This window comes from Plectropomus leopardus, chromosome 2, assembly GCF_026936395.1.
Source record: "Plectropomus leopardus strain MGB_pleo_1.0 chromosome 2, ASM2693639v1, whole genome shotgun sequence".
NCBI classification, from domain to species: Eukaryota; Metazoa; Chordata; class Actinopteri; order Perciformes; family Serranidae; genus Plectropomus; species Plectropomus leopardus.
Genome location: NC_142177.1, coordinates 17,441,722 through 17,460,927, shown reverse-complemented (window position 1 = coordinate 17,460,927; position 19,206 = coordinate 17,441,722). Strand labels below are relative to the sequence as shown.

Genomic DNA, 19,206 nt, shown 5'->3' with positions numbered 1-19,206 from the left:
GCCACTTTTGCTGTCTCTATTTTTTCTTGCCTCCTGGGCAAAGTGTGACTCTGCCCAGATTGTGGGAAAAAATAGTTATCTGACATATCTGAAGAGCATTTCTATTCTGCAAAAAAAAAAAACAACCAAAACAGCATGAACAGCACATGCCCCACTTTGAGCAGCCCTGCTGCAGAGTGACTCTTTTCCTTGTTTCATATTCATAACTCATGCCTTTCTGAGTTGTGACAAGTTGGCCTGATTAGAGGAATTTCAGTAGTCTATTCAGGGCAGCTGAACCTAAAAACAGATCCTTTGTACAAAATAGTGCACTCAATGGCTATTAATATCTTTACTCGTATTGTTGGTTGTGAAAAGGAAGGACTCCTGATAGGCCTTAGAGCTTAATATATCTCCCTTTGCTGGAGACAAAGTACTGAAAATCAATTTAATTCAAATTCCTTTATATTCTGTGAAGAAGTAGATTGAGACAAGTTAAATAAATCATAGGACAACCACTTAATATAGTGTCTATTAAAAGTAACGTTTAAAGTGACTACATATATAAAATACTGAATACTTGTGTGTAGATTTCAGGAGGGACACAGGGGACACACCCCTCAATATTTAGAGCATGTGCATTTGTCCCCCCAATGAAAACATATGGGTAGCAAAGGACATTTATTTTGACAAAATGAAACACATTTACATCATAAATTGATGCAGGAAAAGCACAAATTGATGCATAAAAAACACGAGACTGCAGGAAATTAAGTTTTTGATGCTCAAACTTTTTGTGCCAGATGACCCCAAACTCATATGAGTTGAAACCAAACCTACGTCCTTGAAAGAATAGATGTTTTCCTTAAAAACAAAATAACAGCACACTTCAATCATCAGAGGTGCAGCCGATTTGTTTTAAAAGACATAATTAGTTAAATGGAGACCACCTGAGTGTTTTCAGGGGGTTCAGTCGATTGTTGTATAAACACACCTGTATTTTTGGGGAATGTAAACACATATTTTACATTTCTATGATTATTTATCAGTAGCACATATTTCTGCTTTATCTGTCTTCTCAACACACTGTCCTCTCACTAAAGCAGCTACCTGTATTCTCTTCTATACTGAGCCAAAAACCAACTTTCTTACACTTGCCCACACACACTTTATTAGTGGCTGAACTGAAATCATATACAGATTTTTAAGCAGGTTGGAGATTAATCCCCTCAACCGCTGCTGTCTTATTCACATCATATTTCTTCTTTTCTGCATATGAGTGAGAAAGACTAGGGAGGCATGCTGTCTGTCTTTCCATCTTTCATCTCTGCCTCATTACTTTATTGACCCATTTATGTAACTGGCTGTGTGGAGCCTGTCACCACGGAGGACACTCACTTTAGAGCCTGTCAGAACAGGCTTGGCTTTATTCCCGTAGTTCTCACTTTCTCTTGACAGTGTACCGTTCATTTTGCCAGTCTCATTTGCTCAGTTACACTTCTTTTAACACAGAGAAAGCATAGACCATTTTTTGTCTTTGTTAGAGGGGGGAGCAGGGGATCGTTGGGGGGAGATAGCAGGTTATCATTATACTCCACAGAGAATTGATATAGATCATCTGAAAGCTGTGAACCTGAAGTTTAGTTTGAGCTCATCATTGTGTGTAAAGTTTTTCACGTTATATAGTAAACATTGTGTTACGGTTAGGCGCCTGTTCCCAGGTTGAAAGTTTCAAGTGCTTAGGGGCTTAGAACATTTAATCAAAGTATATGATGACCATTACCACACTGAACTATATTCCACTGATGTCTCACATTGTTGCAGCAGTTTTTGGGTCGATATTTTTTGCTGAATGTGACTAAAATCCCCCAAAATACCATATCAAGAAACCAAGACCCTGAAGAAAACCATAGAAACGTCTGTGCTGTGTAAGAATTGTGTTTTTCAGCATTTGGATGGCGAGCACTTCTTTTCTGGAAACTGCTGAGAAACCTGCTTATTGTCAATATACCCATAATATACAGTAAGGGGTATACCCATGGTGTCTGTAGTTTGTTAGTCTCCTACTAATTGCAATTATCTTATGAATAAGATTTAAAAAATCTTGAAAATTCACACCACATAGAAATGTGGAATATATCTGCACATTTTCATAACATAGTTTGTGTAATGAAAAACGCATATTATAGGAGAATTCTACCCCAAATAAATTTCACTAAGGTTTTCAAGTTGAATTATTAACCCTTAAATATGCAAACTTATCTCTGTTGTGGTGTATATAAAATCAGTCAACATTAATCAAACCATGATAAAATTAAAATTATAGGATTACGTACACATACTATAAAACTATCGAAAAGTAATCAATTAAATTATATTTTCTAATTTTCTTTTATATTAATACCAAGTATAGATGCAACGCTGGATAACGTGAGTATGATGTTGTCCAATCTAAAGTCTTTATTTGGTCACGTGACAAGATGACAAGCCTGACAAAGTGAAGCGCAAAATTTGTCAACACCGGCGAGCTGAGGACACATAGGCAAGCCCAGCGAGCAGTCAGGCCATTTAAACATGAAAGCGTTTCCAGTAAAAAACAGCAGAGAGAGAAAAAAAAACAGGAGAAGGTCGCAAAGCGCCTCATATTAGATTAATTTCTTACAAACAGTCGCCAGACCACGGACAACCCCCCTCCTCGCCTTCAGTGTATGACAACAAACGTGTAGCAGGTAGGCTAACATTAGCAGCGAGCTGGATAACGTTGTTCAAAATAATTTTAACAACAGGCTGTTGTGTCAAATATAAATTTTAAGACGAGGCATACATAATATGTTATCTTACTTTGGGGCTACTTTTAAATTAACGTCTCTTCCCGGTGGATAGCCAGCCCGTGAATTATTATGGAAAGCTAATAGCTTAGTAGATGCTAGCTGTTTCTAGCATTAGTTAACCATTTACATATTTTTGGTTGCAGGTCCAACCAGTCAGAGACAGACCCACTCAAATAGGTGAGTACAAGTGCTTTTTAAAGGTGATTTGGGGTACGTGTTGGGCCGCCGTGCCCCTGTCTAAGATGTTGTCATAATTTCGGATTCAGGTTGCTGCCACGCACCTTTTTCATTGAGTGCGTGCGTGTGTTTGTGCGCGTGTTTACTTTTGGGGGTTAAGTATGCGCGTTCCGCTTTAGCTGACCAGTTTTCTGGACATGGTGTTGGTAAAAGTATTGTAGCTCTCTTCTCTCCTATTTATTATAATCTCTCCTCTGTGTCTAAGAGGAGTGCGGTTGTCGTGAGTTGTGAGGTTTTCGTACTAAAATTACCTGAAAAAGTCCGCGGTCATTTCAGTAGACAGTGAAATGGACATCTCCTCTGCTCTCAGCAGCTTGTTGTCACGTTTGTCAACTTAAACTGTCACAGCACTGTCCATGCTTCTGGTCACTTTCTCATTGACCTCTCCACTCTGCAAAATCAATAGCCTAACTAACACGTTCCCACTGTAAAAATCCAACTCATGGCTGGTACTTTATACACCTAATTGTGTGTGCATATTTAAGTGTGTGCCAATGCCTATACCTGTGTGCTTCGAACTAAGGAGCACAAGGGTCTTATATTATATTGTAACTAACTTTGTACACAGCATGATTAGCACACAATATGTCACATTTGTTGAAATCAATGAACAGTGCCATGGGAGATGTATACATTATTTCTACAATTCTACAATTCTACAATTTCATTTAGCAGACGCTTTTATCCAAAGCGACGTACAACACAAGCAAGAATTCAGACTTAAGGAAAAAAAACCCTTAGTAAGTGCAAAAAGTGCTTCAGATGTGATTGGTCACAGGTATTGCCGTCTAGTGGCAGAAGAAGTGCTGCACAGCCCCCCCCCCCGTTTTTTTTTTTTTTTTTTCTTTTTTGAAACCAAAGTAATAACCAGTGGCGACCTCAGCATCTGAGATTCAACAATCCCAGTATCACTACTTACGATGACAGTCAACATACAACATCACACAACTTTGTCAGTGCTAGATAATCATTAGGTGCTGGGTTTTGGACCTTCTGACTTAATTTACCCCAAAGGGCAAAGCAGAGAAGAGTCAGGTTAAGTGCCTAGGTGTTCTCGGAACAATTGAGTTTTCAATTGTCTCTTATAAGTAGAAAGAGACTCAGCAGAACGCACAGAGTTTGGAAGTTTGTTCCACCATTTGGGAACAACAGAAGAGAAGAGTCTGGCTAGAGATTTAGAGCCGTGCTGGGCTGGAAGCACCAGGCGTCTTTCGCATGCAGAGCGTAGTGGGCGAGGAGGACAGTAGACCTGCCTCAGGGATTCCAGGTAGGCTGAGTTTTAGTTTTTGAAGACACGTGTAAGTGAGAAAGCAATTCTGTGCCTTTCTCTGCTGGCACCAGGCAGTTGATAAACCCAAACCTGACAGAGAGTTGACGGGGGAAGGTGTGATTTTACACAGCTCTAGTTTACTTATTGTTTTGCTTAAGTAAAGCTGGATGTATTTACATTTTTTAAGAGTGGTTTCACTTCACAACAGTGACAAACAATGCAAAGACAAAGGGCAAACATCATTATTACCTGTCTGTTAACAAAGGCAGGAGACATGGGTGTGACTCAGACTGTTTACAAAGATGGACGACACCTGCCCACTTACTCCCACCATGCTTAAGTGAGGCTAAAATATCCCAGATGGGGGCGCTGACTGTTTGCGCTAGTGATGTCATTCGGAGCCGGATTTTTAGCAGTAGCGATATTTGGGGTCCGACCAGTCAGGAGCAGCCCCATTGAGTGTTAGCTCATAGATTGTAATGTTACGCTTTTGGGGGAACTGTCATATTGTCCATCTTATATACAATCTATGCCTCGGCTTTGCAGGACACTCAATGTGCGTTAACTCAACTGTGCTAACTGAGGGAAGTTGAGAAGGGAGTGGCAGGGCTCGACTCAAATGCAGTTGTTGGGCATGCAACACTCATTTAATTGAAAATTGATGCCATGAGGAAAAATTAAAATCTAAAATGAAAAAAATGAAAAAAACAGAAAAGGGCACTTATATATTCAGAGGCCAAAAGCACAACTGCTGAAGCTTCACCTGTAGTCTATGTGTGCACATGAGTGACAGCATGTATTCAAATTTTAATAAATGGGGGCATGACTCTCCAGGCCCAAAATGCTATGACACTTTGTTGTTGCCATAGTGATTTTAATGGCTGTTATGCAACTGCTCCACTTGGCAGTGGTAACCCTGACAAAGCAAAGGGCTACAAGGACACACATGCACACACGTGTCATGATGGTATGCAAGCACCACAGCAGAAGTGAATCTACAGCACGTGTGTGGTGTAATATACAGTACATGTACACACACAATGTGATAAGAAAATGGGATAAATGTGATGGTTTAAAGCAGCCCACTGATCCTGAGGCTGTTATGCAATATTGGCTAACATCCCCCAACCCCCCTCCCTCTCTCTTCCCAATAGAGTGAAGATGGAATAGCTTATCCTCTTCGTCTCTCCATCCTCTCGTTTATCAATCTCTCTGTCTCTCCACAGTCACACAGCACAGAAACGTCACCTGTATATCCTGCTTCAGGCAGACCGTGGCTCTGCTTTGGCAGTCTAACAAATACAGGGGTCTTAAAATGGTGATTAAGTATGGTATGTGCTCATAAACCCGAACACTGCCCTTACCAAGACTCTCAAAGATTAAAGGCCACCGAAAAATCCCATATTTTTCCTCATACCTGTGGTGCTATTTACCAGTCTAAATGTGTGAGTTGTAGATTGTTTGAGATATTGGCCTACCCTTTTAGGGCTTGAAGTTCTGCATAATTACGGGCATGGCCGCTCTGTATGACAGGCCGTCTCACGGTAGTGTCCTCAGGTTCTCCATCAGATCCATCCCTCACCCCTCTATAGCTCCACTGTCTGTTCTAAATATGGTCACTTTGGGTCAATTGAGGTTCCAAAAATGGAAAATGACGATAGCCAAAATGCCAAACTCAATGCTTAAAAACAGACCACAAAACAATGGGGGACTTAAAGTAAAGTTTTTATACAGTTCATTGATTTAATTTAACAAAGTAATGTGTGAAGCTGCATTAAGATTGAAATGCTAAGCATCAAAATGACTTTTGATGTGACATAGTGCTTCATAATTTCACCTTAATTTAAGTGTGTGTGTGTCAGACTGATGTCTGTTGCAGCAGTACAGTACATTTCAAAGAGAGGACACTGAAGTGTTCATTATCTGTGTTCTCTGTTGACACAAGCATAAACTGGCTTAATAGCTCTCCTCCATGCAGACTGCCTGTATTTCACCTGTGACACAGAGGATGTGACTCTGAGAGCAGAGCGTTCAACTCCTCTGTCCGTCTCAGACTGCCATGAGAGGAATTGAGGCAGCACAGCGTGCTGTGTTGTCATCATTTTGTCATAAGAACCCCTGTCTTTATTTTAACGTCTGTGCAACAGATTTTTCTAGACTAATGAAAGTCTATAGATGTTTGGGGAATCTTGTGTTTTAGCTACACGCCACAACATTACATCACATTACGGCCTCAGCTTGGAATTTTCTCCAGTTATTTGTGTGCACAGGACTAGGCCTGCTCATATTTACAGAAGATAAGTACTGTAATACTTTCCAGGTTATTAGTAAATATATGAATTAATCTGTCATCGTGTGCTTGCTGTGGATGGCGCTCAGAAAGCAGCGATTTGTTCACACTCAGGGGACGACCTCCCATCCTGGTTATTTACAAAAGATTTTGCAGCTGCAACATTAAAAGTCTGTGATTTTTTTTCTTGAACTCAGTGATTTCAAAAGCGTCCGACCTTGTCAACATGTAAAAGCAAATATGAAAGAAGATGCAATTGTTAACACACACAAGTATTTATTTTCTTCCCCAACAAACCAAGGACAACACATACATACACGATGAAGCTATCCAAACATGTCAAATAACAATATTAATTAATATCGTCATTATAACATACATTACATGGAATGTAGTACTCCTCCTTCCACGTAAGTTGAATGCATTCACTTGAGAAAATCTGCTCTGTTTTCCTGGATTGATGAGATTACTTTATTAACTAAAAAAAAGGAGAATTTTTGAAAAAAAAAAGATAATAATGTGAGTTAAATGACAACAGAGAAGATTTTTTTGCATGAAAACTTTTTGCATAATTCTGAGCTAATTATTGTCTTAATTGAATAAAAAGTTATTTTTGTGTTACTCACATTATTTATTAAAATACAAAATAACCTTTATCATCTGTCCCTGATGCCAAAATGAATATTGTTTAAGTGAAGAAGAACAGAGAGAGAAGGATGGCAGAATAAAAACGTAAAAAAAAAAAAGACTGGAGGATGCTGGCTCACTACCTTTCCTTCCATCCTTTCAACTCTCTTATATAGCCCTGTCCCAGAGTAAACACACATTTGTTCTACACAGTGTGTGTGTGTGTGTGTGTGTGTGTGTGTGTGTGTGTGTGTGTGCGTGTGTGTGTGTGTGTGTGTGTGTGTGTGTGTGTGTGTGTGTGTGTGTGTGTGTGTGTGTGTGTGTGTGTGTTTGTGTGTGCGTGTGTGTGTGTGTGTGTGTGTGTGTGTGTGCGCGCGCAAAATGCTGATGCCTTCATTGGAAGTTATCATAAGGAAAAAAATTCTCAGACTTTAAACTGCCTATCCTTTTGTCCTCATGGTGAACTGGGTTTAACAGAATGATGGGTAAATGACTGCATCAGTCGCACAGATGGCTCATATATTTTACGCACAGGTCTCTTTCATATTCTACAGACTCATAAACCAGGAACTTTGAGAAGCACCAACAGCAAGAACAGGAAGTGGGTCAAATGAATTGCTGATTACAGTGAGGTCTAATTTTGAAGATGAAAGGAGAAATTTCATTCCTCTTCTGTAGTCCAATCTCCCTCCTCTGTGTCATGTGCATCTGTGTCTGACCGTGTGCGTGTCATGTCAGTCTTCAGTCTGTGCTGTGGTTCTCCAGCTCAGAGATGATGGTTATCAGGTTCTGGAGTCCAGAGACGTAGCTGCTATCAGTGCCCTCGTATACCAAACTGTTCCCCTGGTAATTGCTGCAGGTGGCATGGGCAAAATCTATCATTTTTACATCCACCAAAGGGGGGCGTTCAACCTCCACATCCTCATCCTCATCCTCATCCTCATCCTCTTCTTCTTTCAAAGAGCCGTTCTCAGAGTGTTTTTGGAGCGGCACTGCATTGTAGATGATGAGCAGGGAGCTAGAGTAGAAGCGATAGGATTCACAGGTTTCCACAGCAGCTTTCAACTCTCGGAGCCTGCGCAGCACCGGGGAGAAGAGTTCACGTCGTAGATGTCGTCCGCTGTTGAAAAACTGAAACAAAGAGTCCTTAAAGTCCTGCAGGCTCAGCCTGCGGCCAAGGAACTTGGATATGAACATTAGCTGGCCTGTGTCACACTGGTACACCTGAAGAGATGGAGAGACACAGAGGGGTTAGAAAGGAAGAGAAGGAACAGTGATTACTTGTGTAACACCCAAGATTTGTTTGAAGTGCTGCCTAAAATTGGCTTTTTATTCACATGGACTAGACTAGCCAGCTAAATAGTTTTGCAGATACTGCTAACAGGCACTGTATGTGAAAAATAGATACAATATAATTATGAGGATGAAAGTTGTCCCTCCCAACTCCCTTTGTCAAAGATAACAAAAACAGTAGACTAAATTATTGTGTATCATGCACGATGAATTATTACATGACAGGTCTGGAATTAATCTGCAGATACTCTGGTTTAAAATGTGACCAAACCTTTCAATTGATGTCAAATGTAGCCTGCAACATGTGGTAAGGCTTGTTTACAGCCAAGCCGATTTCCAGAGTCCCTAGTGGCTGGTTAACATGGGTGAGTCAGCAGTCAATGACCATAAAAAACAGTCAATAAAACACTTTTGAATCACTGGGACCACAAGAGATCCTTGAGCATACAGCCATACATGGGCAAAATACAGTATTAGGCCGGCTGGCCCAGTAGTAAGTGACATTAGCTGCATATAGACAGATACACTGACAGGCTACAATTATTATAAGAGTCTTACATCATTCCACAGAGGACCCCACAGAGAAATGAAATGTTTTTCTTTACCTTTTGCATGATCTGGTCTGTTTGTTATTGTCTTCCTAAATCACCTCTTGTGAGATTAAGGGACAACCCTTTTTGAGTGTAGACAAAATAACAGACTGGATCAAGCAGAAATGTTTTATTTCTTTAATGTCAGACACTTGTAATGACAATTTGGGCCTGTCAGTAGTTAAAAAAACGAGCAGTTTAGTGGACGTATCTTGACAGTACACTATTGCCCTGATGATTTTATTGCACTCAGTTTCACGGCTGCCAATTGCAGTGCTCTCGCTCAATACTGGAGCTATTTTAAAAATTGTTTTTCCACTTAGTCACGTAAATACTTACCATGGTGAAAAAAGTCCAAGCTGACAGAAAGATAAGACAATAGTGTAGATCTTGTCATTAAACTCTCCAACAGAAAGCCAATAAATGTATCTCCCAAAATATCACACTATTCCTTTAGGACAGAGCCATTAACATTGAAGCCAGTGTTGGCTCAAGGCCCACCTGCATGCCAGATATGTACATTCCTATTAGGTTTGATGTGCTGTGCTGGCACTGCTGTATCTTCATGGCCTTCCTCTCTTCCGGTTCTTCGTCTCCATAGTGCTGTGTGCCCATCTTCAGGTCCAACACACACGGCAATGTGTGCTGCCACGTCAGGTTCTCCAGCAGGATAAATTCTGGTAAACTGAGTCAAGTAGGTCAGCTCACAATACAGTTTTCACTGCATTCACACAAATGCTATAAATATTAGAACATGTACAGTCAAGTTATAGCAATATCAAGAAGAAACTAAACCATTGCTTTTTTCTCCCAAAGTAATGGTTCGGGGAAACATTGATTGCATTAGATAACAGGCCTCAGGTACATGCTGGAGACACTGATAATCATGTATGCTTTTCAGCTGCAGGTACTGTGTCCCGGTGGCTGATTTGGCTGGGGCTCATGCCATGTCCTCTGGCCTGGAACCTTTTAACAATCAATCTTGTCTTGTTCTTGTTGATATTGAATTCTCACGAAATAGGGAAAAGAAACAGTGTAGTTCTCAGTCAATGAAAGGATACTGCATCGGTTGCAGTGCATGACCTTATCCTTCAGCTTCTTCAGGTGGTATTTTTGACCTTCTACGATCCAGGGTTTGTGTTTGAGCTGTGGCACAGCATTATTGTGACTGTGCTCCAGTCTAAAGTAGAGCACCTTGTGCTCCTGCTGCTGCTTGTAAACGCTGGACGGCAGATGGAGAGACAACGTCATAACATTATGGCAAACAAGAAATGAAGAGCAGACACACAGAAACTGCTTGTGTATGTGGTTTAAGTGTGTATGTGGGTAGTAGAGTATAAAAGACAATGAATGAGCAGAAAAGTTGAACATAGAGCAAGTTGAGAAGTTCTCTGCCGTGCACAGACCCACAGGGTTACGTTCAGACAGGTGTTATCTCTTTGAACTCACTTTCCAGATGAGAATGTCAAAAACGTCAACATAAAAATTGTACAGTCTCTTCTTTGCCATGACAGGTGTTTGTGGCTGTAGCTGCTGTGGCGTTTTTATTATTATATATAAGTATATATTATCCTTGTTCTGCTGTTGGTTCTATAATAAGTGTCAGGTTATTAAATTTAATTTGTGTAGCTTAATACTGACCAGTGTACTGGTCACTTTTGTCTGAGTTTTGTCTCTTTTGTGGTAAGGCTGAACTGTTAATCAGTTGTACGTACAAGTAGAAACATGGCATCTATAGAAGTAGAATTTACTGTTGGTTTTGGGTCAGGTTACTTATGTCGTTCTACTAATGTGTACGCTGGCATTTAATGCAGTTTATTTTGTAGCCCAAACATGTCGCCCCCTCCCAATTCCCTTTTATTCCTCTTATACCTGTGTACAGTTTTATTAACCTACTTTTTATTTTTATGTAAGCACTTTTACTTGAGTAAAATTGCTTTCAAGTATCAGTACTTTTACTTCAGTACAGTATTGTAGTTCTTTTTTTCCACCTGTGCTTCTGACTACAGCTTTACCATTCATGGAAAAGTAGCAGCTGTTTTAAATATATCACGTTTAAAAGGGTTCTGAAGTGATCAATGCATAATCTTCACTTAATTTACCAGAGACATTTTCTGTCATCTCACCTCCTGTCCTTGTCTGTACAAAAGCGGTGGCTTTGGCCATCTTTGCTGTAATTTTCGCAGAGCATCTCGCTTTTGGGCTCACTGTCGGTCGAGGGCTTCTTGTTCTCCAGATCTTCCTCGGAGTCACTCTGGAGGGGGTAGGCTTTGAAGCAATGGTTCCCTTCTGCATCCTCCTCGAAGCTCGCTGTCACCACACCTGAGAGTGGAACACAGAGAGAAACAGAAAGACATCTGTTAGAAATGAGCACTAAAGCACTAAAGCACTAAAGACAATATGTCACTCACAAAGAATCTAAGCACAAAAGATGACTTAACATAAGCTCTTAAGTGCTAAGAATCACTAATCCTTATCTTGCTGCTTTTTTTTGCAGTACTGTCTAGTTTGTGTCTTCACCCATGTCGCCTTAGAAACACCTGGGCAAATCTTTGACAGAGGGTGGGACAGAGATACTGAGCTCTCAAAGCAGCACAGAAAAGGACGAAGTGAAAGAGCAATCAATCATTCAGTTTTAATGTGCAGGTAGTGACATTAAATTGTGCAACCCACTTAGCAATAGACGTCATTTAAACATCGTCTCAAAGCTTTAGCCTTGTTATAAACCAGGATTAATCATTGACATATAGCCCAATTTTAGACCATATTTTAAAATAATCATTAAATATATTAAAAATACATCAAAACCTGTAAATAATTAACAAAAGTAATGCATGCCACCGCATTTACATGATCAATGTTTATTTTTTGTCTTATACACAGATTATTTTTATTTTTCTTTCTTCTAGGCTAAGAGTAGACTTCTACTAAACTTTCACTTTTCAACCTTGAATAATCACAAGTTGAAACGTGTAAAGAGAAGACGAAATATGATAGACACTGATTTAATGTCTTTTTTCACACGAGTTTGAAAAGAGGCAACCACAAAAAAACACAAAACAGCAGAGATACAAAGCACTTATAAAGAGACACAAAACCACAAAGAGATGCAAAACAACAACAAAAAGAGGCTTAACGACTAGAGTGTCTGTGTGTCATGTTCCTATTTAGGAGATCTGGTGGGACCGTGTGTGCCCAGGTGCCCACTGTCCCATAATCTCCTCATGATCAGTCTCTCTACTGTTATTTGTGCTTCATTTTTAAAGATCCCAAAAAGTGTGTGGTGTACTGATAATACAGCCTCCCACTGCGGCACCCTCGTGTGGCACAATTTGGCACATACTTCTGGCAAGTACCTAGAGACAACACCTGAGCAGGAGCAGGGAGCCCTGCTTCCCCAAATTCTCAAACTTTACATCTGACATGCAGCCTGCAAAACACCACTTCCCACCTGACTTGCACATTTGCACATAGAGCAGCGAAATGAAGAAAGAGAAGCACAACAACACACACAAAAAAAAAACACAGCAGCCACAGCACAGGTTAGGAAAGGATGCATTACCTCTGTACTCAGGAGTGAATGTCTTCAATGCAGCAGGCACATTCTTGTAAAACCAATGTTCACTGGGGAGGAGAGGTTTGCAGATGGTCTTCTCCCCAAGGCGCAAGAGACAGCAATGTCCCCCCACTTGGTGTAGGAAGGGCTCAAGCAGCACCTCATTCTCCACATGGCACTGTTGGTGCTGCAGCTGGTTCTGCTGCTGCTCTGCATCCATGGCCTTCTGGGCCGGAGCCTCCACAGCTGGACCCATCCTCCTCTGGCCCTGGCCACACTACCAAGGGCATTAGGAAAGGAAGGAGGAAACACAACAAAATGCCAAGTTTTAATGGATATTTAATTCCTTTTTATGTCCTTATCAGGAAGGTGTTGTAGCTGAGTAGAAACATAAAGCCATAGAAAGTCCTATAAACGTCAAGGCTTGGACTAGTGCTGCAGACAGAGCAAACAGAGACAGGTCCTGCTTGTGACTCCACCGCAGACCGAATGCTCTCTGACAGCTGAGAGCTGGCTCACCACTGGTAAAGCTCTCACAAGCCTGACATAGGACCCACCCCCATCACAAGCAAGCCACCAATCAGGAGTACCCAAAGCAGGTTTTTGGGTATTAACCCTTCCTGAGGGAAAGGAGCAAGCAAATCAGAGAGGTGGAAGGGAGAGAGAGGAAAAAAGAAGATGTGGAAGCTGAAGACAGCTGTTTTTCTGTCAACATGGTGTTTATGCCCATTTTCAAATTTCATACTGTTTTGGGTATAATGATGTTATAGGGTATAAAGGCTTAGGCTGCTCCATAGACAATGAATTGAGAAGGATGTTACAGGTCAGTGGTTCCAAGTAGGTCGCTGGTACATTCTTAATTGGACCTCAAGTAACTTGAGAACTTACAAAAACACCTTTTTTTTTTTAGATAATGGCACAGAGCTATTATTTTGATGTGCCGTATCTGTTTACTGTTGCAACATGTTTTATTTCTTTGTGCTCTAAGCAAACATGATTTCGATATTTTGTGAAGTAAAATAAAATTTGTGGTCATTTATCTAATGTGTGAAACTTGAACTAACGACTAAGGAAAAGTATTGACCCTGTGGCTGGACCAGTTGGTAACCACTGTTATAGATGACACTGAGAGAACCCAGGGGAATATGGCTACATCCTCTGTTTCACAATTTAGAGCAATAGAAAAAAAGTTAAAGAAACTAAACATGCTGTGGGTCCACAAAATAAAGCTTCCATTCATTATCTATGGAGCAGCTCTAGACTTCTGGCTGGTTTCTGGATTTGAGAGAGAGTAGCTCATATTCACAGATATTGATTGAACTTTCCTAAACCATGCAAATAACACATTTGAATTTGAAATTTAGGTGATAGGTCCCTTTAACAGCTTCACAGAACAAGCAGCGCTATGCCCTCATACAAAGTGAGGTTTTGGTGGAAGTTTCACGTTTATTTTGTTCTTATAGCACTTTGCAAAACCAAGCAAACAGGTTTTGCACCCAGGTGCTCACATGTACAGACACGTTGCTTATACATGCAGCAGCCTAAACACACACAGTGTATATGTGCATAGATGTGGTGGAGAAACGGCAATATAAATATAAAATCAAGTATACAATACAATTTAGTCCCATTGAAAGCCAGAGAAACAAAGTGGGTCTTAACGTTAATCTACCTACAGAATCACCTCTCATGTGCCAAGCGTGCAGGAGAACTATGACACCAAAACCCAAATCATCCTATCTAGAGCCAGTGTTTGGTTTGCCCTTTCTGGGCTACTGTAGAAGCAACCTGGTGGACTCCTTGGCAGAGGACGCACTCTGTATGTAGATATAAATGGCTCATTCTAAGGTAGTGAAAAAAACACAATTCACATTGTCAGGTGATTATAAACTAATTTTATAAAAATGATGAATATTTTATTATATTTCTGCTAATATATCCCCCTAAATCCTACACACCAGATCTTTAAAACCATCAACAGTCTGTACATACGAGAGCTGAGGAGCCGCTACAGAAAAAGCCTGGTCTTGTCCCAAGGCTTTTTACCCTCACAAACGGCGCACAGTACACGTACCATAGAAACTGATACAAAATACAGCGACAGTAGTCAAATATAAACAATTCTAACTACATAGAAAAATCACCTGAAATAGCCTACAGTTTTGATATTGTAACTTTTTACTGTACACACTATATTTTTGGATTATTTTAATGACTTAAATCATCATAATAATATATGTTGTCACAGAATACTGTGGAAAGCATAATATTTTGGCAGGAAAAACTCCACATGCTATTTTTGACTTATAGAATTAATTAGTATTATTAAATACAGTTATTATTCCGTTATCAGCCGTGGCACAGCAACTATAATTTCATATATTTTGTCATGTGTACTTCCAAGTTGCTATTGTTGTTGTTTCCTAAGTCCCAGATAAGAGTAACTGGAGTTCCTACTTGTCACTGTTTTGTAGGGAACAGCTGTTAGTGTAACAGAGACAGGTTAACACTTGCCACAGTTAAGTGTCAAGCTGGATGCTGTCTTGCCGTATATTGGTGTCCATTAAAGAAGGTAAAACCAGATAAACTATAGCCCACATATTACCCACAAAAAACTGGAGAAAGCTACCAAAACAAAAAAGTGCAGTTACGATATGATAAGCAAATGATACCTCAATTTTAATGCATCACACTTACAATAGTAGTAGTAGTAGTAGGAGAAGCCATCTAAAAGTGCTGCTCCCAGCCGGAGGTTTGGGCTGCCGGCAGGCTGGGATCCAGTTAAGTAGCTGCAGAGCCCAGCCCCTTCCCCACAAGACACCTGAAAGTTGTGTCCGCATTCCACATTCATTTGCTGAGAATTTTCCCTGGGGATAAAATGTTTTAAAAAGTGTCTATCATCCAATTACTGGGGTCACCATCATAACCAGATGGCACTTCCTTCACAGTAACACATTCACACATAAACCAGTAAGACAGAGTGGGAGTAGGTCAAGTGGGAAGATGTTTCATTGTTTCATAAATGTCATATCTGTATTGAGGACCTCATGTAGTCATTTGGTTCTCTTTGACTTAATTCATTGTCTTGTTCAGGTACATTTGTATTTCTCTCAGGTTTTTTTTACTTCTTTGCTGAATGAATTTAGATGTAATAAAAATGCAAGTTATAGAGGTGTTAGAGGAGGACGTAAAAGACAAGGTATAAAAGAGCACTCACAAATATATCTGGATAGGTTTATTGCATAGCTCATACTTACAGTAAACATAACATGACATCCTTTGTGCATAGATGCCTCTAATAAATTTTATGCATACGACTATTTTTCAGGGTTCTGAGAACTAGTTTGTTTGATTTTGCCACTGCTGACCTTATCTGCTTCAAGAGCCTCAAAAGATTTAGGATGAGACAAATGATCTAAGATTAGGTTGCACGAGTCTGGATTTATCTGGACTGATTTACGCAGTGAGCCAGGCGGAAATGTATGGAAACACTGACTCATGTTCAGGTACACGGAACATCAGAGACCATGAAGATCACTTGTGCAGACAGGCAGAAATAGAGCAACACATACACAAAAGGCAAATACAAAACACAAACAAATGTGTGCACAAACACACAAACTGCACCTCTGCCCTTCTGGCACCTGACTGAGTGCAGTAGAGATAGGCTGATCTTACCTGACTTTTGGGGACATTTTACAGACTCATCACCTCACATGTCATTGTCCCAGATAAGCCTACTAACCAAACGCTCATGGATCACCTGCACCTAAGCCCACACTAAAAGTACCTTATGCTGTTGGTAATTTAGGCTGCAAGCTATGGTGGCTATTAATAAACAGAGTTTGCTCCATGCCAAATGCAAGAGACAAATGAGGAAAACAGTTCACTGGCTGCCACTGCAGGCCAGTCATTCATGTTGCCTGCGAAAGTCTGTCTGCAATAAGCAGTGCCAAACTTACTCTGATTTGTAATGTGAAACTTTTTTTTCAGTGTTTCTAACAGTTCCAATTACCTAGTCCATTTTTTATTTGGAGAAGAAGAGACCTCTGTGGATAATTTAGCTCCCAGTGGGGTACACCCTGGATAAGTGACACATAGAGACAGACAAACATTCACGCTCACATTCACACCTACATATATATATATATACACACACACACATATATACACACACACACACACACACACACATATATATATATCTTGAGGTTGTCCTTTTGTGAGCCTGCAAGGTGTGGATACTCAGTGGGAATAAAAGGAACTGCATCACAATATGAGACTCAAAGTGTTGTTTTTATGTGATCAGTCTGCTGTTGGAAGGTTGAGACAGACACAAGTCATCTCTACGTGATCTAATCTGCAGCATTTCATTTACTCATAATCACTTGGAGTTTGGAGATTATTTCTCTGACCTGTTTTACCTCCTGCTTAACAAACTCTTAAGTCCTCTCTGCTCCGAACAGTTTTCACCTTATTGAAGCAGTGAGGGGGCTTGTTACTTTCTACATGGTCAGTCTGAGGAGACAATGTGAAAAATGTGTGAAAGGACAAAAGCAAGATCATTCTCTGTCCCTTACACAAACTTCCCTTGTCATATCTGAACTGTATGCATCATGGTTAGTTATGTGAGAGGAGCTCCACAACAAAACCACAAATTAGAAATAGTACTCTTTTCTGTAGGCCAGGTGCCACATTAATAAAGCATCCTCCTAGTGACACAATTCTAAGAAATCTCTTACAATTTTTACATTTTTTTAAGAATTTCCCCTCATAAACATAGAATAGTATTCAAATATTCTCTATGATTCTATAATTTCACTGTCCATTCTATGCCCATTATCTCTAAAAGTATATATTTATGTCTACTTTTTTGTTTAATGAACCAATCATACTTTCAGAAATATGTGTTATGCCTCCTAACTAAGGTTAAAGTTTCTGTCTCTACCTTGCTCAGAGTTACTCAAAGAATTTTTCCTAAATCTCTTCTATGCTATGACTTCTTGCTGGATTTTTTTTAGAATAATTTAGGTGTTCTCTGAAAGTTTTCTCAGAATATTTTTCAAAAATGGTTGCACATCTTGCAAATTTAGGGACACGTCTTTGAGTTAGGCAGCAACTAAAAGATATAAATGTTCTGCCTTCAGTTCTCTTACTTTGTATGTTTTGACTGTTATGTATCAAATCTTTCAGGCAAATCCTGTGTATGTGGAAACACTCACACACTGGCAATAAACCAGTTTCTGATTCTGAAAACGTGTTGAGCCACATTCATATGCATTTTACATAAGATAAGCCTTCTAGTATTCTTGTGTCAGCTATACCAAACTTGTTCATGAGGTTTGGTTGACCTCGTTCCCAGCTGTGATGCATTCTTTTAACAACAGATGTTATTGGTTGTCACGTACACACCCTTTTGTGAGTCTTAAAGATTTAGACAACCAGTTGAAATGAACTGTGTTAGGGCTGGGTATTGTCAAGAACCTCACAATTCAATTCAATTTTGATTCTTTGGGTCACAATTCGATTCAGTATTGATCCAGTTACTTTGATATCGATTCAGTTATGTGTGTTGATGTCAGGAATTCATTAATACCTTCTGATATGTGTTCAATAAAGTGTGCATTATCTGGCACCAAAACTTATTTTACCATTACATTATTCTTTATTAAATAAAAATTAAAGCAAATGAATTCGAAGTATAGAAAAGCATTTTTTTTGCACATTTTTTCCTTAGCCAAACTTAACAAAAGGAATAAACATTTATGCAGGATTTGTCGACCTGCATTTGGTTGTGATCCACAATTTTAGCGGTAACAACATGTTGCAAAACATCTGTGTGGTGTCGGCTCAAATGGTTACGTAGGTCCGTAATGTGGTATTGTTGCAGTGTTTTAACAGTGACTCACAAGGCTGACACACCGCAAAACGACTATCGAGTTTGTGTATCCAAATGTCGGCTTTTAATGTTGTTGGTGCTGATTTTAACACACTGCTAACTGTTTGACCGTACTGTTGCATTTTTCCAGTTGCAAATATTTTATTGTTGTGATCACTTTTTTCCTGCCATGATATTGTTATTTCATTGGGTGGCAGATGTGAGTGTATCTTTAAAGAGATCAAACACAAACATCCCTGCAAGATCCAATCTGTAGCATTTTATTAACTCATTGTCATTTTGCTTGGAGAATATTTCTCCTACCGCTTTGAATTTCTGTCATTTTGTCCTCTGCTTGAGAAACTCTTGAGCCTCTCAAAAATCCTCACAGTTGCCCCCTCATGAACTCTCTTAAGGGCTATCTGCTTTGCGAATAACTTCATCTTTACCTGGACCTAGTCTTAACTTTAAGGGGAAATTCTTAGAAAATGCCTTAATTTTAAGATTATTCTTTTGGTCACATAGGAGCAAATGTCTGTACTAGGGAACTTAGTGGCTGCACCCACTAATTATTTCCATATTTATGTCACATTTTCATATCTGTACTTATTTGTATTTGCATTTCAATATATGGTTATTTAATTGTGCTTATGTC

At 39.7% G+C, this 19,206-nt stretch overlaps 1 protein-coding gene across 1 annotated transcript; it reads right to left on the bottom strand.

Annotated features, from left to right (window-relative positions):
- Positions 1–6,863: 6,863 nt before the first annotated feature.
- Positions 6,864–13,147, bottom strand: LOC121960536 (inositol hexakisphosphate kinase 2-like). The gene is made up of 5 exons (XM_042510302.2): positions 12,680–13,147; positions 11,244–11,439; positions 10,179–10,339; positions 9,619–9,794; positions 6,864–8,458 (listed from the first exon to the last, which is right to left on the bottom strand). The coding sequence occupies exons 1-5, from the start codon at positions 12,927–12,929 to the stop codon at positions 7,976–7,978; spliced, it is 1,266 nt and encodes a 421-aa protein (XP_042366236.2). The 5' UTR covers positions 12,930–13,147; the 3' UTR covers positions 6,864–7,975.
- Positions 13,148–19,206: the final 6,059 nt, after the last annotated feature.